The sequence below is a fragment of the Nerophis ophidion genome, linkage group LG12, assembly GCF_033978795.1.
Source record: "Nerophis ophidion isolate RoL-2023_Sa linkage group LG12, RoL_Noph_v1.0, whole genome shotgun sequence".
NCBI lineage: Eukaryota > Metazoa > Chordata > Actinopteri > Syngnathiformes > Syngnathidae > Nerophis > Nerophis ophidion.
Window position 1 is genome coordinate 56,838,200 of NC_084622.1, and position 21,869 is coordinate 56,860,068.

The 21,869-nt window shown below is 40.7% G+C and overlaps 1 protein-coding gene across 2 annotated transcripts in view; it reads left to right on the forward strand.

Annotated features, from left to right (window-relative positions):
- The window catches only part of LOC133563617 (neural-cadherin-like), a 487,520-nt gene that overhangs the window by 360,651 nt on the left and 105,000 nt on the right, over nt 1-21,869 (forward strand). For both annotated transcript variants that reach the window (XM_061917839.1, XM_061917840.1), the window contains 2 exons: nt 8,695-8,884; nt 13,963-14,129. In XM_061917839.1, coding sequence (XP_061773823.1) covers nt 8,695-8,884; nt 13,963-14,129 — 357 coding nt within the window. The remainder of the gene's footprint in view (nt 1-8,694; nt 8,885-13,962; nt 14,130-21,869) is intronic.

Below are 21,869 nucleotides of genomic sequence, written 5' to 3' on the forward strand. Positions count from 1 at the left end.
TCTTTGTGGATCTCCCCCACATTTTTGAATCGGTTTTGTTTGACAATCCTCTCCAGGGCGCGGTTATCCCTCTTGCTTGTACACTTTTTTCTACCACATCTTTGTCTTCCCTTCGCCTCTCTATTAATGTGCTTGGACACAGAGCTCTGGGAACCTCTTTGGCAATGACCTTTTGTGTCTTGCCCTCCTTCTTTAAAGTATCAATGGTCATCTTTTGGACAGTTATCAAGTCAGCAGTCTTCCCCATGATTGTGTGTCATACAGAATCAAAACGAGAGACCATTTAAAGGCTTTTCCAGGTGTTTTGAGTTAGTTAGCTAATTAGAGTGTGGCACCAGGTGTCTTAAATATCTGACCTTTTCACCATATTTTAATTTTCTGAGATGTTGAATTTAGGGTTTTCATTGGTTGTCAGCTATAATCATCTCCTTTTTGGCAAAAAACACTTGAAATGTGTCAGTCTGTTTGGAATGAATTTATACATTCTAAAAGTTTGACTTTCTAAATGGAATTAATAAAATAAATAAACTTTTTCATGATATTTTAATAATATGACCAGCACCTGTAGTTACAATTGTAATATCTTTATTCGTATTTGCCATGTTATTTCAAAGTCCTCCACACTTCAGCTGACTTCCTTTACTGGCAAAAGTTATAGATTTCCTACTATTGATTTACATCTATTATGCATGCAAATTGTTTCAAGTACTGTTAATAATTTTGCGCTGAAAACTGTTTATATTTTACCATATTATCCTTTTATATTAGTTTGTGGTCGTCAAAAGCAAACTGGACTTTGCCCAGACACATACAGAGAGGAAAATTGGTGATGATAAAGACAATTTTAGTAGTTCATTGATATTGTTTCCATCTTTTTGTAAATATTTTTATTGTGATTATTTAATATTGAGTGCTTCTGAGCTGTGATGGAGTTGGACTAATGGGGACAGGGGTGTTTGACTAGTGACTGCCTCAAAGGTGCTCATATTGGAATGAGCTGCAAACCTTGTAACCAGACCATGTAAGCTACGGTAACACAAAATGTTCCTAATTTAAAATACGCCCATCGGCGCAAACGGGACCTTTCTGACGGTATAACATATGTGGGGGTTCGTTGGCCGGTTCGTCCCGTAGTAGAGAAAACGTTTTTTTTTTTGTGTTCATGGATAGCGTTGCCGGGTAACACAAAATGTTTCTAATTTAAAATACTTTTATTGGGGCGAACGAAACCTTTCCGATGATATAACATATGTGGGGGTTCGTTGGCCTGTTCATCGAGTAGTAGACCGAAATTGTTTGTTTTTTTTGTTCATGGATAGCGTTGCCATTGTAACACAAACTGTTTCCAATTTAGAATACGTTTATTGGGGCGAATGAGACATTTCTGACGGTATAACACATGTGGGGGTTCGTTGGCCAGTTCGTCTCGTATTAGACAAAATAAGCGTACCCATTCAATCCGCTCATTTTTGCAAAAAAATCTGCGTATTTTTTTTTTTAAATCATAAATAGCGTCGCCATGGTTACTTGAACATCAAAAGCGAAACTAGACTTTGGCCAGACACATACAGAAAGGAAAATTAGTTTTGATCAAGACAATTTTAGTAGTTTGTTGATATTGTTTTCCTCGTTTTGTAAATATTTTTGTACTAATTATTTAATATTGTGTGCTTCTGAGCTGTGATTAAGGAGTTGGGCTAATGTAAACAGTGGTGTTTGACTAGTGACTGCCTAAAGGGCACTCATATTGGAATGAGCTGCAAACCTTATAACCAGACCATGTAAGCTACGGTAACACAAAATGTTACTAATTTAAAAAACGCCTATCGGCGCAAACGGGACCTTTCTGACGGTATAACATATGTGGGGGTTCGTTGGCCGGTGCGTCCCGTAGTAGAGAAAAATGTTTTTTTTTTGTGTTCAGGGATAGCGTTGCCAGGTAACACAACATGTTTCCAATTTAAAAAAATTTTATTGGGGCAAACGAGACCTTTCCGATGGTATAACATATGTGGGGGTTCGTTGGCCGGTTCGTCCCGTAGTAAATAAAAAGTGTTATTTTTTTTGTTCATGAATAGCGTTGCCATGGTAACACATAATGTTTTCAATTTAAAATATGTTTATCGGGGCAAACAGGACCTTTCCGATGGTATAACATATGTGGGGGTTCGTTGGCCTGTTCATCCCGTAGTAGACAAAAAGTGTTTTTTTTTTTTGTTCATGGATAGCGTTGCCAAAGTAACACAAACTGTTTCCAATTTAGAATACATTTACTGGGGCTAATGAGACATTTCTGACGGTATAACACATGTGGGGGTTCGTTGGCCGGTTTGTCTCGTATTAGACAAAATAGGTGTACCCATTCAATTGGCTCATTTTTGCAAAAAAATCAGCGCATTTTTTTGATAAATCATGAATAGCGTCGCCATGGTTACTTGAACATCAAAAGCGAAACTGGACTTTGGCCACACACATACAGAAAGGAAAATTAGTTTTGATAAAGACAATTTTAGTAGTTTGTTGATATTGTTTCCATCTTTTTGTAAATATTTGTATTGTGATTATTTGATATTGCGTGCTTCTGAGTTGTGATTAAGGAGTTGGGCTAATGGGGACAGTGGTGTTTATATAGTGAATGCCTAAATATTAGTATGAGCTGAAGGCCTTATAACCAAACCATGTAAGCTACGGTAACACACATTTTTTCTGATTTAAAACACGCCTATCAGCGCAAACGGGATCTTTCTGATGGTATAACATATGTGGGGGTTCGTTGGCTGGTTCGTCCCGTAGTAGATACATTTTTTATTTTTTTTTGTGTTCATGGATAGCGTTGCCATGGTAACACAAAATGTTTCCAATTTAAAATACTTTTATTGGGCCAAACGAGACCTTTCCGATGGTATAACATATGTGGGGGTTCGTTGGCCGGTTCGTCCCGTAGCAGATAAAAAGTGCTTTTTGTTTTTTTTGTTTATGGATAGCGTTGCCATGGTAACACAACATTTTTCCAATTCAAAATACGTTTATCGGGGCAAACGAGACCTGTCCGATGGTATAACATATGTGGGGGTTCGTTGGCTGGCTCATCCCATAGTAGATAAAAAGTGTTTGTTTGTTTTTTGTTAATGGGTAGCATTGCCATGGTAACACAAACTGTTTCCAATTTAGAATACGTTTATTGGGGCGAATGAGACATTTCTGACGGCATAATCAATCAATCAATCAATGTTTACTTATATAGCCCTAAATCACTAGTGTCTCAAAGGGCTGCACAAACCACAACACGAACCACTACGACATCCTCGGTAGGCCCACATAAGGGCAAGGAAAAACTCACACCCAGTGGGACGTCTGTGACAATGATGACTATGAGAACCTTGGAGAGGAGGAAACACACGTGGGTGTTCGTTGGTCGGTTCGTCTGGTATTAGACAAAATAGGCGTACCCATTCAATTGGCCCATTTTTGTTAAATCATAAATAGCGTCGCCATGGTTACTTGAACATCAAAGTGAAACTAGACTTTGGCCAGACACATACAGAGAGGAAAATTAGTGGTGATAAAAACAATTTTAGTAGTCTGTTAATATTGTTTTCCTCTTTTTGTAAATATTTTTTATTGTGTGCATTCTGAGCTGTATTTAAAGGCCTACTGAAATGAGATTTTCTTATTCAAACGGGGATAGCAGGTCCATTCTATGTGTCATACTTGATCATTTCACGATATTGCCATACTTTAGCTGAAAGGATTTAATAGAGAACATCGACGATAAAGTTTGCAACTTTCAGTGCTGATAAAAAAGCCTTGCCTTTACCGGAAGTAGCAGACGATGACGTCACAAGGGTGAGGGTTCCTCACGTCCTCACATTGTTTATAACGGGAGCCTCCAGCAGCAAGAGCTATTCGGACCGAGAAAACGACAATTCCCCCATTAATTTGAGCAAGGATGAAAGATTTGTGGATGATGATATTGATAGCGAAGGACTAGAAAAAAATAAAAAAATAAATAAATAAAGTAAAAAAAAAAGATGTTTTTAGACACATTTACTAGGATAATTCTGGGAAACCCCTTATCTTTCTGTCGTGTTGCTAGTGTTTTAGTTAGATTAAATAGTACCTGATAGTCGGAGGGGTGTGTCCACGGGTGTCTTGAGGCCGGTGCCTGAGGGAAGTCATGGCAGATACAAGGATGGCGCAAACTCCACAGATCTCCGGTAAGAGGTGACTTTTTAACACAATTTTCTCACCGAAACCTACCTGTTGACATGTGGTCAGGAACCATGTTCGCTTGACCGCTCTGATCCATAGTCAAGCTTCACCTCCGGGAATTTTAAACAAGGAATCACCGTGTGTTTGTGTGGCTAAAGGCTAAAGCTTCCCAACTCCATCTTTCTACTTTGACTTCTCCATTATTATTGAACAAATTGCAAAAGATTCAGCAACACAGATGTCCAGAATACTGTGTAATTTTGCGGTGAAAAGAGACGACTTTTAGCCGTAAGTGGTGCTGCGCTAATATCTCCTTACAGTCCGTGACGTCACGTGCACGCGTCATGATTCCGCGACATTTTCAACAAGAAACTCCGCGGGAAATTTAAAATTGCAATTTAGTAAACTAAAAAGGCCGTATTGGCATGTGTTGCAATGTTAATATTTCATCATTGATATATAAACTATCAGACTGTGTGGTCGCTAGTAGTGGCTTTCAGTAGGCCTTTAAAGGGGAACATTATCACCAAACCTATGTAAGCGTCAATATATACCTTGATGTTGCAGAAAAAAAGACCATGCATTTTTTTAACCGATTTCCGAACTCTAAATGGGTGAATTTTGGCAAATTAAACGCCTTTCTGTTTATCGGTCTTTTAGTGATGACGTCAGAACGTGACGTAACCGAGGTAACACACCCGCCATATTCATTTTCACATTACAAACACTGGGTCTCAGCTCTGTTATTTTCCGTTTTTTCGACTATTTTTTGGAACTTTCGAGACATCATGCCTCGTTGGTGTGTTGTCGGAGGGTGTAACAACACTAACAGGGAGGGATTCAAGTTGCACCACTGGCAAGAAATCTGCCGCCAGACCCCATTGAATGTACCAGAGTGTCTTCACATTTGACCGGCGATGCTAAGGCAGACATGGCACAGAGATGTATGGATAACCTGCAGATGCATTTGCAACGATTAAGTCAACGAAATCACAAAGGTGAGTTTTGTTGATGTTGTTGACTTATGTGCTACTCAGACATATTTGGTCACCGCATGACTGCCAGCTAATCGATGCTAACATGCTACGCTAATCAATGCTTACATGCTATTTACGCTAGCTGTGTGTACATTTGAAACTAGAGACCCACATTTAATGCGAAACAAACACTTACCAATCAACGGATTTAAGTTGCTCCAGTGTCACAAGATGGGAAAGTCCTGATCGTTTGGTCTGCACATTTTACCGGCGATGCTAATAAGGCAGCCATGCTATGGGCCATTTCATTAGGTACACCCACGCTATGACCGAATAGCATCAATAGCTATTCGCTCAATAGCTTCAATTTCTTCTTCAATTTCGTTTTCGCTATCTGTTTCCATACTCCGATCATCTGTTTCAATACATGCGTAATCTGTTGAATCGCTTAAGCCGCTGAAATCCGAGTCTTAATCCGAGCTAATGTCGCTATATGTTGCTGTGGTAACCGCCATGTTGTTTGTATTGGCAGCCCTGTATGACATCACAGGGAAATGGATAGTGATTTCGAAGATAGCGAAAATAAGGCACTTTAAAGCTTTATTTAGGGATATTCCGGGACCGGTAAAATTTTGAAAAAGGTTTCAAAAAATACAACAAGCCACTGGGAACTGATTTTTACTGTTTTTAACCCTTTTGAAATTATGATAATGTTCCCCTTTAAGGAGTTGGGGTATTGTAAACAGTGGTGTTTGACTAGTGACAGCCTCAAGGGTGCTCATGTTGGAATGAGCTGCAGGCCTTATAACCAGACCATGTAAGTTATGGGAATTGATAAGATTTGTTAGGCTTTGATTCCACATTTGAGTGTGCATAACAATTCGTTTTTTTTTTATAAGAGGAAGGAATCTCGCAGATCTTCTAAAAATATTCCCCATTATTAAGGTATGTTCCCATTCAATCGGCCGATGTTTTTGGTTATTCGTGAATAGTGTCGCCATGGTAACATAAAGTGTTCCCGATATAAAATACGCATAAAACGGTGATTAAAATGAAAATGTAAGCTCGCAGTGTTTGCGCCGATGTGAACTTCCTCACGCTGTATTTCTCTACATCAAGGGTCTCAAACTCAATATACCTGGGGACCACTGGATGCAGAGTCTGGGTGAGGCTGGGCCGCATGAAAATGTTTCTTCAAAACAAATGTTGCATACTCCTCAGCATGTCTAGTTGTATAAGGATGTTTCAAATTGTATCCCTCGTGCACCGCAACTTTCTCTGTGCAAATAAGACATGTCGGGGTGCCCCTGAGCTCAACAAATAAATATTGCATCTCCCACTTTTCCTGGAATTGTCTTTGCTCATCACGAACCTTTCTCTTCACTGCAGGCTTTGAAAAAGACATGTTTGGGGTTGTGGGATATATTTGTATTTAGCCAACGCATGGAGAATAAATGTTATTTCCGTAATGTGTCGTTCCGCTTTTCCTCCTACAGCAACACGGCAGTCGGCGGATAATAGTACCAGGATAGCGAGCGCAAAAAAGTGATGGCTCCCGGGGAGTCATCCGGCGTCATATAGAAATATATGTAGTGTTCATCGTGTGAGGCAATGCAATTTAAGCAATAAAAAAAACAAATAACGGTTTGAAATGGTCTAGGTTAATACTGACGGACAGGTGTCGCGGTCTGACTGCAGCCAGGCACGTGAGAAAACCCTCGTCTCCATGGCAACGTCTCTGTCGCTTTCACTCATTTGTCGCTTTTCCACTAATGCAGGGGTAGGCAACCCAGAACGTTGAAGGAGCCATTTTCGACCTAAATAACACAACGCTGTCAAGCCCCATTCATATAAAATGTGCGTGCCGCACTAACATTAATCTTTTATATTAAGGTGGGGGCCGCAAAATAACGTCTCGCGGGCCGCAATTGGACCGCGGGCCTCGTGTCTGAGACCCCTGTTCTACATGCTTACTGTCCGTTAATGTACAATGTGAAATTTGTCACACTGTAATTGTCTGCATTCTTGCTGGTCAGAAGATGTAAGATAAAAGAAGCATCATTTAAAGGCCTACTGAAAGCCACTACTACTGACCACGCCGCTGATAGTTTATATATCAATGATGAAATATTAACATTGCAACACATGCCAATACGGCCTTTTTAGTTTACTAAATTGCAATTTTAAGTTTCGCGCAAAGTATCCTGTTGAAAACGTCGCGGTATGTTGACGCGTGCGTTTGACGTCACCGGTTGTAGCGGACATTTTTTTCCAGCCCAATCCAAGCTATAAGTCGTCTGCTTTAATCGCATAATTACACAGTATTCTGGACATCTGTGTTGCTGAATATTTTGCAATTTGTTCAATTAATAATGGAGACGTCAAAGAAGAAAGATGTAGGCGGGAAGCGGTGTATTGCGGCCGCCTTTAGCAACACAAACACAGCTGGTGTTTCCTTGTTTAGACTCCCGAAAGCTTACAGTGAAGCTTTACAATGGAACAGAGCGGTCAAGCGAACATGGCTCCCTACCACATGTCAACCGGCAGGTTTTGGTAAGAAAATTGTGATATTAAGTCGGCTCTTACCGTAGTTATGAGCGGAGAGCTTGCGTCGTGCCTCCTGCAGCTGCAAACTCTCTGGCCTCCTCCACCGGCCGCCCCCGACCGTCGGATGCTTACACCGTGGAGGAGGGAAGAAAACAAATATCAGCCCGGCTGCCTTGCCTCGTCGAGAAACGTGGCTTCCATTGAAGACACTGGCGGTCACACCCCTCCGACTTTCAGTTACGACCATATAATCTCACTAAAACACTAGTAACACAATTAGCAGATAAGGGATTTTCCAGAATTATCCAAGTAAAAGTGTCTAATAACATCTGAATCACTCCCTCTGCCTCGCCTTTTTTTTTTTTGTAGTCCTTCACTCTCACTTTCCTCATCCACAAATCTTTCGTCCTCGCTCAAATTAATGGGGAAATCGTCGCTTTTTTGGTCCGAATCGCACTCGCTGCTGGTAGCCATGATTGTAAACAATGTTCAGATGTGAGGAGCTCCACAACCCGTGACGTCACGCGCACATCGTCTGCTACTTCCGGTACAGGCAGGGCTTTTTTGTTAGCGACCAAAAGTTGCGAACTTTATCATCGATGTTCTCTACTAAATCCTTTCAGCAAAAATATGGCAAAATTTTGAAATGATCAAGTATGACACATAGAATGGACCTGCTATCCCCGTTTGAATAAGAAAATCTCATTTCAGTAGGCCTTTAAGATCACGACATACTTGTACACGAGGCATACAAGGCGGTTGCTTTTGATGAGTATTTTTTTCTGGGAAAATATTTTTAATATTTGCATTCGTGCCCATGCACACACATTCTCAGTAGTGTCGGGTAGCAGACATCGAACCAAACACCGGCAACGCTTAAGTTTGGTACTAGTGTTGGTTCAAATGTAAACAATACCCATCCCTACTCAACATGTTTTTGCTGCATTCTTCTGCTCAGCTTTTCGACCTTGGATCTCCAGCCCAATCTTTGAACAGTGTGCCAGGCTGCTCTTTTAGAGACGATCACTGCACCAAGAGGGAGCCACAACCCGGGCCTTACTGCGGCACGTCGGGGCGTTGCACCAGCGAGTTGGGCTCAGTCAGCTGCCAATGTGAATTGGGCTTTACAGGACCGCAATGTGACCAGCGTAAGCATTTTTTTAAATCACTGTCCAGTAGGGGTGTGGGGAAAAAAATCGATTTGAATTTGAATCGCGATTCTCACGTTGTGCAATTCAGGATCGATTGTCATTTTTAAAAATCGATTTAATTTTTTTTCTTTTTCTTTTATTTTGTATTTTTTTAGCAATCCAACAAAACAATACACAGCAATACCATAACAATGCAATCCAATTCCAAAACCAAACCTGACCCAGCAACACTCAGAACTGCAATAAACAGAGCAATTGAGAGGAGACACAAACACGACACAGAACAAACCAAAAGTAGTGAAACAAAAATTAATTTTATCAACAACGGTATCAATATCAATCAATCAATCAATGTTTATTTATATAGCCCCAAATCACAAATGTCTCAAAGGACTGCACAAATCATTACGACTACAACATCCTCGGAAGAACCCACAAAAGGGCAAGGAAAACTCACACCCAGTGGGCAGGGAGAATTCACATCCAGTGGGACGCCAGTGACAATGCTGACTATGAGAAACCTTGGAGAGGACCTCAGATGTGGGCAACCCCCCCCTCTAGGGGACCGAAAGCAATGGATGTCGAGCGGGTCTAACATGATACTGTGAAAGTTCAATCCATAGTGGCTCCAACACAGCCGCGAGAGTCCCGTCCACAGGAAACCATCTCAAGCGGATCAGCAGCATAGAGATGTCCCCAACCGATACAGGCGAGCGGTCCATCCTGGGTCCCGACGAGCGGTCCATCCTGGGTCTCGACTCTGGACAGCCAGTACTTCATCCATGGTTATCGGACCGGACCCCCTCCACAAGGGAGGGGGGGACATAGGAGAAAGAAAAGAAGCGGCAGATCAACTGGTCTAAAAAGGAGGTCTATTTAAAGGCTAGAGTATACAGATGAGTTTTAAGGTGAGACTTAAATGCTTCTACTGAGGTGGCATCTCGAACTGTTACCGGGAGGGCATTCCAGAGTACTGGAGCCCGAACGGAAAACGCTCTATAGCCCGCAGACTTTTTTTGAGCTCTAGGAATCACTAATAAGCCGGAGTCTTTTGAACGCAGATTTCTTGCCGGGACATATGGTACAATACAATCGGCAAGATAGGCTGGAGCTAGACCGTGTAGTATTTTATACGTAAGTAGTAAAACCTTAAAGTCACATCTTAAGTGCACAGGAAGCCAGTGCAGGTGAGCCAGTACAGGCGTAATGTGATCAAACTTTCTTGTTCTTGTCAAAAGTCTAGCAGCCGCATTTTGTACCAACCGTAATCTTTTAATGCTAGACATGGGGAGACCCGAAAATAATACGTTACAGTAATCGAGGCGAGACGTAACAAACGCATGGATAATGATCTCGGCGTCTTTAGTGGACAAAATGGAGCGAATTTTAGCGATATTACGGAGATGAAAGAAGGCCGTTTTAGTAACGCTTTTAATGTGTGACTCAAAGGAGAGAGTTGGGTCGAAGATAATACCCAGATTTTTTACAGAGTCACCTTGTTTTATTATTTGGTTGTCAAATGTTAAAGTTGTATTATTAAATAAAGGTCGGTGTCTAGCAGGACCGATAATCAGCATTTCCGTTTTTTTTGGCATTAAGTTGCAAAAAGTTAGCGGACATCCATTGTTTAATTTCATTAAGACACGCTTCCAACTGACTACAGTCCGGCGTGTTGGTCAGCTTTAGGGGCATGTAGAGTTGGGTGTCATCAGCATAACAGTGAAAGCTAACACCGTATTTGCGTATGACGTCACCCAGCGGTATTAGTTATAATTCAGCATAGCAGTGATTATAAATCCCTCATTGACATTATCATTGGACATTTATAATAATAATAAAAAAGAACAATAGTGTCACAGTGGCTTACACTTGCATGGCATCTCATAAGCTTGACAACACACTGTGTCCAATATTTTCACAAATATAAAATAAGTCATATTTTTGGTTCGTTTAATAGTTAAAACTAATTTACATTATTGCAATCAGTTGATAAAACATTGTCCTTTACAATTATAAAAGCTTTTTACAAAAATCTACTACTCTGCTAGCATGTCAGCAGACTGGGGTAGATCCTGCTGAAATCTATGTATTGAATTAACAGGGAATCCTTTTAAATCGGGAAAAAAATCGTTTTTGAATCGAGAATCGTGTTGAATTAAAAGAAAAATAGATTTTGAATCGAATCGTAACCCCAAGAATCGATATTGAATCGAATCGTGGGACACCCAAAGATTCGCAGCCCTACTGTCCGGTTCGTCTAGGATTTTTGACACAGCCTGCACGGAACGAAAACAAATGTGCACGCGCTCATATGCACCTGTCAAGACACATGCAAATATTTTACATTACCTTAACCATCACAGCAGGACAAAAAGGCAAACGTTTATCCCCCCTAAAAAAAAAAGGTAAAACCTGCTGTGTGGCAACATTTTGTGTTCTTAAAAAATGACCATGAATTTATTGAAGACGATGGCTCACCCATTTGCAAATCTGCCAAAAAAGGCAATGACTAAAGAGTCTAATCCAGGCGGGTCAAACCTACGGCCCGAGGGCCGGATCAGGCCCACGAACAGGTTTTATCCAGTCCACGGGATGAGTTTTCTAAGTATTTTCTAAATGTGTCCACTGTATATCTTAATTCTTCATATCTTTGTAGATGATGCTAGATATGTACAAATGAAACCACATGATTTAAGTGCATCAGTCGAGGAAAATGATCAAACTACATATATAACATCCTGCAAAAAAGTCAACCATTTTCTTATATTATTAATACTATTACTAATGAATTGGGTTGTATAGTATGTTAGTATAGTACCGCGATACTAATGAATGATATTCGGTACTGTACCGCCTCTGAAAAGTACAAGTCTGCCATCCCCCGCTTTCCCCCGTCGTCGTCACGTCCTGACATTGCTGGTTTTACGAGCAGATGAGCAGTTACGGCAGCGCACAATCACCGAGTACTTACAAGCAGACACAGTGTGTGAACAGAAAAGGGAGAACGGATGCATTTTGGCTTAAAAACAAACGATAAAGGGGAAGTTATAACACTGAAGCGCTTTAAAAGACATGGCTAGCTAGCTAGCGGCTAAAGTACATCAATCGGCAGTGTTTTAGCTACTTCTAAATCAGTAATCCTCACCTCCATGGCGACAAATAAAGTACGTTTCTTACAAGTATCATCCCTGCAAGACTAGGAATAGCTAAACATGCTTCAAAACACACCTTAGCTCACAGGTATCAAAATGTAAACAAAGTATGTTAGTATAGTACCGCGATACTAATGAATGATATTCGGTACTGTACCGCCTCTGAAAAGTACAGGACTGCCATCCCCCGCTTTCCCCTGTCGTCGTCACGTCCTGACATTGCTGGTTTCACGAGCAGATGAGCAGTTACGGCAGCGCACAATCACCGAGCACTTACAAGCAGACACAGTGTGTGAACAGAAAAGGGAGAACGGATGCATGTTGGCTTAAAAACTAACGATAAAGGGGAAGTTATAACACTGAAGCGCTTTAAAAGACATGGCTAGCTAGCTAGCGGCTAAAGTACATCCGCAATCGGCAGTGTTTTAGCTACTTCTAAATCAGTAATCCTCACCTCCATGGCGACAAATAAAGTACGTTTCTTACAAGTATCATCCCTGCAAGACTAGGAATAGCTAAACATGCTTCAAAACACACCTTAGCTGTAATGATACCAAGTACAGGAGCGTATTTAGTCGATACTACGATGATAACGTCAATTTGTTTTTGGCATCACAACATCTTTCATTTAAAAAAATAAATCTATATTTTGCTTATAAACTCTGGAAATATGTTCCAGGACACATGAGGACTTTGAATACGACTAATGTATGATCCTGTAACTACTTGGTATCTGACTGATGCCCAAATGTGTGGTATCATCCAAAACAAAAGTAAAGTATCAAACAACAGAAGAATAAATGATTATTACATTTTAACAGAAGTGTAGATAGAACATGTTAAAAGAGAAAGTAAGCACATTTTAACATTAAATGAACAAGTAGATTAAGAATTAATTTTCGACCACTTGTCCTTAATAATTTTGACGAAATGATTAATAACACAATATGTTACTGCATATTTCAACAGACTAAATTGGGAGCTTTTGTTTGCTTACTTACTAATAAAAGACAAGTTGTCTTGTATGTCCACAATTTTATTTAAGGACAAACTTGCAATAAGAAACATATTTTTAACGTACCGTAAGATTTTTTTTGTTAAAATAAAGACAATAATGCATTTTTTTTGTGGTCCCCTTTATTCATCAAAAGGTATCGAAATAATTTTGGTATCGGTACCAGAATATTGGTATCGGGACAACACCACTAATGAATGTATTTATATTTTTCAATGCTTTTTGTTTTAAATCAATCAATCAATCAATCAATCAATGTTTATTTATATAGCCCCAAATCACAAATATCTCAAAGGACTGCACAAATCATTACGACTACAACATCCTCGGAAGAACCCACAAAAGGGCAAGGAAAACTCACACCCATGTAATATTTTAAAATGTTATGATAATGTTACAACTTGATTAATCCTATTTCAAACAGCATTAAATAACACATCAAAACCTCTATCCAATGTCCATGTGATTTTAATATATATTTTTTGTCGTGAAATTATTCAAGGCCTACAAATCGTGATACTTGGAAGACCGTGATTATTCATTAGACTGTAAATCCTGCTGTCAAAATCAAAAATCATTGCGTTCCTAGTTTGAGTGCTGCTGAGACTAATTTGATTGGTGCAAATCATTTTGATCGGCCAAAATGTGCGGAGCAATTGCGGTAAATAGTCAAAGTTGCTAGACTGTGCTTAATTTGCAGGTGTTGGTTGAATTTGCGTGAATTGCCGTAATCGCAACATCGTGAAATCCTGAAGGGGACAAACTCAAATAAAAAGTGTTTTTACTTTAGTTGTTTTTTTTTCTACCCCCTTAAAAACATCACTCTGCTCCGGTGAAAAGATTACTGTGGTATTTCCATTTGACAGCTAAATGATTTGAACATGCTTTGTGTGTTCTTGATGGAGCAGCCGTTGCAGAATTCTCCTTTGACGGACGCAGCCACATTCAGTTCCAGCTGATGTGGTCCCTGCCTGCCAGACAGACGAGGGTTCAGGCCGGGATTCGGACACGTGCCACTTCTGGTGTCATCCTCAGCTTGCTCTCTCGGGAGCAGAACGAATACCTACGTTTAGAAGTAAGTCACGAGTAGTTCCTACATCTCCACCTTGATAGGTCTGATCGTCTTGTTTGGTGCTTTTAAATCAAGGGTAGGGAACCTATGGCTCTAGAGCCAGATGTGGCTCTTTTGATGACTGCATCTGGCTCTCAGATAAATCTTAGCTGACATTGCTTAACACGATAATTCTGAATAATTCCGCTGGAATTCACAGTGCTAAACATAAAGTTCAAAAAAGGAGGCCAAGATAAGAACTAGAACACTGCACACAGGAAAACAGCAACAAAGTCAAAATAAGTCACGGCGTGATGTGACAGGTAAGTGACAGTAAATGAGGGGCCGTTAGGGACATTATTCAGAATTACCTCTTACATACACTACTGAAATGCTCTCACATAAACAACTGAAATGTTTTTCTCTCACACACACCGCTGAAACAATCTTATACACACTACTGAAACACTCTCATACACACTACTGAAACACTCTTATACACACTACTGAAACACTCTCATACACACTACTGAAACACTCTTATACACACTACTGAAATGCTCTCACATAAACAACTGAAATGTTTTCAGTAGTGTATGTAAGAGGTAATTCTGAATAATGTCCCTAACGGCCCCTCATAAAAGTACATCTCCTTTGAGACAAGAGCTACATGTATATTGATGCATGGTTGTTAAGTCATATCCAACAATAGCAACAACGACTTTTTTACTGTCAACTGAGTTTCGTTTTTTTAATAATTTCTGCTTTTGGTTTGCCTCCGGATTTTTTCAACCCCAAAAAATGTGCCTTGGCTCAAAAAAGGTTGAAAAACACTGCTTTACACAATGACTTCCATAAAAAAAAATACCATCCCTATGCTATTTCATGTTCTTTCTCTTTCTGGTTTTAAGTTTCAAAGACAGCAAGTGCACAGTAATTGTGAAGCGAAGGTCACAGGCGAAGCTATTGAAGTTTTTGAAATGTCTCACCGCGTTCCACTCTCTTGAAATCTTTTTTTGGAGTGAGTTGTCCACTTGCCCAAGTCCTTCCTGCTCCGGGAGTGGTCTTAGATTGCTACCCCGGGGTGTAAAACGTTAAGTGTGAATGGAAAACGAAGGCAAAATTGCTTTAGAAATGTAGTAATGTGCCATTTAGATATCGTCGATTTCCTGTTTCGTTTAAATGACACGTTGCTGACGGAACATTTCACTTTTTTTTTCCTATTCATCTCCTTTCCCGGTGGGTCAAAAGCAAACAGCACTTGGAAGTAAACGGCTGGCAGACGGTGTTTGGACATTCAATATTGATAAAATTACAGGTCAGCTGTTTGCAGAGAAGCTGTTTCACTGAGGTTGCATTTTGTGTTGCTAGTCAAGCAATCAATCAATCAATCAATCAATCAATGTTTACTTTTATAGCCCTAAATCACGAGTGTCTCAAAGGGCTGCACAAGCCACAACGACATCCTCGGCTCAGATCCCACATCAGGGCAAGAACAAACTCAAGTCTAGTCGTCTTTATGTGGCCTCATGTCTTGTTTTCTTTGGGGACTTTAGCCAGCCTATGGGAAAACGTTGTTGTCCTCTTTCCTTTGTAGTTCTCCGTCTGTGATAGTGGAATGAAGAGGTGAGCTTCTATGAAAAATGTGATATGTGCCAGTTGCAACACACATGAGCCTCTTCTGCATAGCTTGTTTCTTGGAATTACTCGAGCCAAACACAGGCACTCATTTAAAGGGATCAACTTTTTTTGGGCTGTTGATATGGGGTAGAAACAATTGTATTCTTAGGTCTGCCAAACTCTGTGTTCAATGAGTTCACATGTTTGTTAAACATTTAAAATCAATTAAACGTTATTTATAAAGCGCTTTTCATAGAAATCTGAGGGTGTTAATGAACTCAGACTTGAACTTGTCGTGGAAATTTCTTAAAGACGATCCTTTAGTGACAAATAGCTTTAAAACGATGTATTATTAAAGTAAAAAACAAATAATAAGAAGCTTTGCAAAATGAGACCAAACCAGAACGACACATCCGTTCGTTCCAGCTTGTTCTAACTCCTTTAGAATTTGACATGGCAATTATACCTTCTCAGAAGTCCCACCCTCTTTCCCCTTTACATACAGTACACCAGTGGAATGAATACCCAAAGCCCTGTGAAGAAGGAGAGGGTGTCGTTTGCCCAGAAGTGGGGGGTCACTCAGGAAAGGGGAACAATTTAGCTCTGTTGGGGGTCAAGAATAGATAACACATATGCCCAGGTCAACTTAAGTCCACATGTTACATCAAAGACACAGGAGACAGAGCTTGATCAGATAATACATCTCTTCCAAAGTGTCACATTCCTGAGCCCAAAAAACAACTTTTGGCGACCCGTTCAAAGAACATCATCAATTAAAACAAGTTCAAGTAATTTTGCTACCACAAACTTCACCAGCCACATTAATTCAATAACATCAGCAGCTTTTTACCACCTGGAAAATATTATCGAAATCAAACTTTCCTGTTTGAATCAGACTTCAAAATGACTAATCCATGCCTTTGTCTCCAGTAATTTCATCCCAGCTAGGTTCTCTAAAAGGGCTGTAACCCAGCTGCAGAACATTACAATGCTGCTGCTCGAGTCCTGACTAGAACCATGAAAAATGACCATATTAGTTCAGCGTTCAGATCACTGCACTTGCTACATGTTGCTCGGAGAACAGACTTTTAAACAGCTCTGCTTGTGTATGAGTATTGTAATGGTCTTGTGCCAAAGTGCATCTCTGACATGCTAGAGACATATGAACCATCTTGGGGTCTAAGAACCTCGGAACGAAACATGCTAAGGCTACATTTCACTTTTATGCTCCTACAATCTAGAATCGTTTTCCCAATTATGTGAGACAGATCCCAACGTTGGCAATGTTCAAATCCAGGCTGAAAACACTTTTTGTATTGTGCATGACAATTGAAAATATTTTATGTAGACACTTTGATTTTAATTTGAATTATAACAGTTTAATCTGAATACTATTTTATGTTTTTAATTAAAAGTATGAATACTTTTATAATTGCCTTGCTTTGCCATACATAAAATAAATGCAACACAAAGTGCTTCACAGATTTAAAAACAATACCCCGATGACCCACACCCCACAACATTAATCACACACACACACACACACACACACACACACACACACACACACAACACACACAGCACGCACACAAACACGCACAATGGAATGCATTGCTGAATACAGAGGTTGTACGTGAAGAAACACTATCACAGGAGCCATCTGCACCAGGAGGTGACCTGACCACGGCCACCAGTCCGCTGACTTAAAGCGTCACCGCAGCCTTAGCCGATAATCCCAAATGCAGAGGGCTCCCCCTAAGGAATGCTGGGAAGTAAAATAAAATGAATAAAACATGTAAAATAGTGAGAACCCTGAGTAGGAATAAAGCATAGTATATACATATATATATATATATATATATATATATATATATATATATATATATATATATATATATCCATCCATCCATTTTCTGCCGCTTATTCCCTTTCGGGGTCGCGGGGGGCGCTGGCGCCTATCTCAGCTACAATCGGGCGGAAGGTGGGGTACACCCTGGACAAGTCGCCACCTCATCACAGGGCCAACACAGATAGACAGACAACATTCACACATTAGGGCCAATTTAGTGTTGCCAATCAACCTATCCCCAGGTGCATGTCTTTGGAAGTGGGAGGAAGCCGGAGTACCTGGAGGGAACCCACGCATTCACGGGGAGAACATGCAAACTCCACACAGAAAGATCCCGAGCCTGGATTTGAACCCAGGACTGCAGGAACTTCTTATTGTGAGGCAGACGCACTAACCCCTCTGCCACCGTGAAGCCCAGTTCGGAAATCGGTTAAAAAAAATAAAAATAAAAAAGACCATATATATATATATATATATTTTTTTTTTTTTTTTTTTTAACCGAGTTCGGAAATCGGTTAAAAAAATATATGGTCTTTTTTCTGCACCATCAAGGTATATATTGACGCTTACATAGGTCTGGTGATAATGTTCCCCTTTACAGCATTTACAGGCGGACAATGTTTATTTATGCAATGCAGTGGGAGAGTGGCCGTGCGCAACCCGAGGGGCACGGGTTCAAATCCCACCTAGAACCAACCTCGTCACGTCCGTTGTGTCCTGAGCAAGACACTTCACCCTTGCTCCTGATGGGTGCTGGTTGGCGCCTTGCATGGCAGCTCCCTCCATCAGTGTGTGAATGTGTGTGTGAATGGGTAAATGTGGAAGTAGTGTCAAAGCGCTTTGAGTACCTTGAAGGTAGAAAAGCGCTATACAAGTACAACCCATTTATTTATTTATTTAATAATACCAAGTTCCTCACAAGGATGCCTTATGTTAAACTATGAATTGTCATGGATGAAAGTTGATGAAAGACTGGCTTGTAGTTTGATTCTATTTTTAAAAAACATCTATATATACCATAAACCCTCATATCTGTATTCTCAGCTCTTGCTTGCCAGTGACAGTCACACCTACAGTACCAGGCCAGTGACAGTCACAACTACAGTACCAGGCTAGCCCTAAGAGGTGCTCTCACCCGTCTTAAACCCAAAAGTGATGTTTTGAAAAAGACTGTAATGTATCGGGCAATCACTTACTGGAATAGACTTCCACAATATCTGCTATCAATCACCAGCATAGTGGGCTTTAAGAATAAACTAAAAGAAGTATTGCGTAAAGAGATTATTTTAGATTGTACCTAATGTCATGACTGTTTTTATTGACTATTGAGTATTTTATTGATTATGGGATAAGCAGCAGAAAATGGATGGATGATACTTTTTCGTCACTTATTGTTTGTCTTTGGTACACTAATGTGTATATTTTAGGCCATTGGTTCTTTGTTTTATTTTTGCAAAAATGTATACAGTATATCTATTTTTATATTGCTATTTTTATCTTTGGTATGAAAATTATTATGTAACAACATTTATTAGTATGTTTTGGTTCTTTGTTGCTATTTTTGTATTATGACAATTTATTATTGGATCGTGTTGTACTGCATTTTAATCGTTTGTTCTGTGGTTGTGTGATGTTTTTTGCCTGGACCCCAGGAAGAATAGTCTCCACTGCGGTTTAGACTAATGGGGATCTTTAATGAACTAAACTAAATAAAACTAAACTAGATAATTAGAGGAGTATGGGCAAGGGTCAAGGGTTTATATCCAGTGTATCTCGTGTAGTATTTTTTATTTAATTGTTTTAGTTTGTGATGGAAATGAAAATCCCTTATTTTACCCATTTTCCTGGGAAATTTACCATATCGTGTAATGCAAATGTTGTTGTTGAGGAATGGTCCCATTTCGTTCGGCCTAATTTATTAATTTCACCTCATCTGTTATAATTATGATAATAATCCCATTATTTGTTGTATTTTTCTCATATTCGCCCCACTTACATCACAATTCTCACGCTCTGTCTCTGGCCTTCTGTATGCAATAGAGATGTGCGGATAGGCGATTATATCATCCGCATCACCAAAGTTGTCATCCACCCGCCGTCCACCCGAACCAACATTTTATCAGGACCGTACCCGCTTGCCAACCGCCCGCTGAAATACATCAGAGGTTGTCCGCCTTTACCACTCACAGAGCTATTTAAACCTGTTTCACAGAGTAATGAAGACAATTGGAGCCGCTAACGTTCCCGCGACTATCCAATAGCGTTCATCCTGATGACAAGCATTTGGGCGTGCTGTGAAGCCATTGCCTTTGACACCTTCAACATGTACAAACCGATTAATGGTCCGGCAACATGTGTGCAGATTCCGCAATTACACGTTCAACCGGGAGAGAGCTTTTTGGCTAATGCCAGCATAAAGTGCATTGCAGTAGTCCAGGCCACTTGAAATAAAAGCATGCACGACTTGTTCAAAAAGGTTAAAAGATAAAAACGGTTTAACCTTTACTAAAAGACGAAGGTGATAAAAACACGATTTTAAAACGCCATTGACTTGTTTGTCTAGTTTAAAATGGCTGTCTATAGTGACACCAAGGCTGGTGACTTTGGGACGCACATCATTTTGCAACGGTCCCAAGTCAGTGAGGACCGGACCAAAAACTAAAATTTCCGTTTTTCCCTCATTCATTATTAAAACATGAAAACTATAAGACAGAAAAACCCAAGACAAGACAGAGTTTGACACCCATGGTGTCGACTATCTTCCGTTGTTTGGTAACACTTTGCCTTCCTTGTGAAAGATGTGAACCGGGGGTGTCAGTGTGCGCATGTGTCTGCAGTGCAGTGAAGGCGTTTGAGATCTCCTGCTGACTGAGCAATTGTTCATGCGGGCCAGGCTGAACGTGAATTATCTTGCCCCACTGTTTCCAATTAAGATTTGGACATGTAGGAAGTGCAGTTATTGGAGCCCCTCATTGGTTGAGTCCACCGGGTTCACTCAGCCTTAACTGTTGAAGATAATTGTTGGCTCGTGTACACCTTCCCTTTGGGACGACTCTTGCTTCGGCTCCGCAGCCGCCAACTCTGCAAAGCATTGTAGCGGCAAGATTACGACATTCGTTTTTGCCACTGAAAGTTTGATTCTTGTTTTGCTGGAACTCTTTTTTTTTTCAAATGACTCGGCCCCCAGTGGCTTCACAGTGGCAGAGGGGTTAGTGCGTCTGCCTCACAATACGAAGGTCCTGCAGTCCTGGGTTCAAATCCAGGCTCGGGATCTTTCTGTGTGGAGTTTGCATGTTCTCCCCGTGACTGCGTGGGTTCCCTCCGGGTACTCCGGCTTCCTCCCACTTCCAAAGACATGCACCTGGGGATAGGTTGATTGGCAACACTAAATTGGCCCTAGTGTGTGAATGTGAGTGTGAATGTTGTCTGTCTATCTGTGTTGGCCCTGTGATGAGATGGCGACTTGTACAGGGTGTACCCCGCCTTCCGCCCGACTGTAGCTGAGATAGGCGCTAGCGCCCCCCGCGACCCCAAAAAAGGGAATAAGCGGTAAAAAAATGGATGGATGGATGGACTCGGCCCCAACATGTGCTTCCCTCTTCTTTCCATGAGAAAAAAGGCCTATTTTTTTTAATAATGTTCTCATGATGAAGTTTTGTGGTTGCTGGTCCACATTGCAATATAACAGACATCTAGAGGTAGAGACTGTGGACTGATTCAAGTACATCGCGGTGTGGGTGGACAACAAGCTGGACTGGACTGTTAACACGGACCACTTATACTGGCAACCAGTCTGTGGTTGCCAGTGTTCTGTTCTACATGGTAGTGTGCTGGGGGGGCAGTACATCTAAGAAGGACAGCTCCAGACTTGAGAAACTGATCAGGCGGGCCGGTTCTACAATGGGAATGAAACTGGACTCACTGGTGACGGTGGCAGAGAAGAGGACTGTTGACAAACTAGTGAGCATCCTGGATGATGCCAGTCACCCTCTGCATAGTGTTATCAGTAGCCAGAGGAGCCTGTTCAGTTCTAGACTGCTTCATCCCAAGTGCAGGACTAATAGACTCAAAAACTCCTTTGTCCCACACGCCATTAGACTGTACAACTCCTCTCTGGGGGGGTACTAGGATGACAGGGGATGCAAAACATTAACAGTGCAATACGTTTTCATAACATGGTCACTACTGCCTACTTTGTCTTGTTATATTCTTATTTTACTGTTATATTGTTATTCCCATTGTTTTTATTCTTTTTGTAATATTTCTCTATTTTGTTTCCTTTTAAACCCCCATTA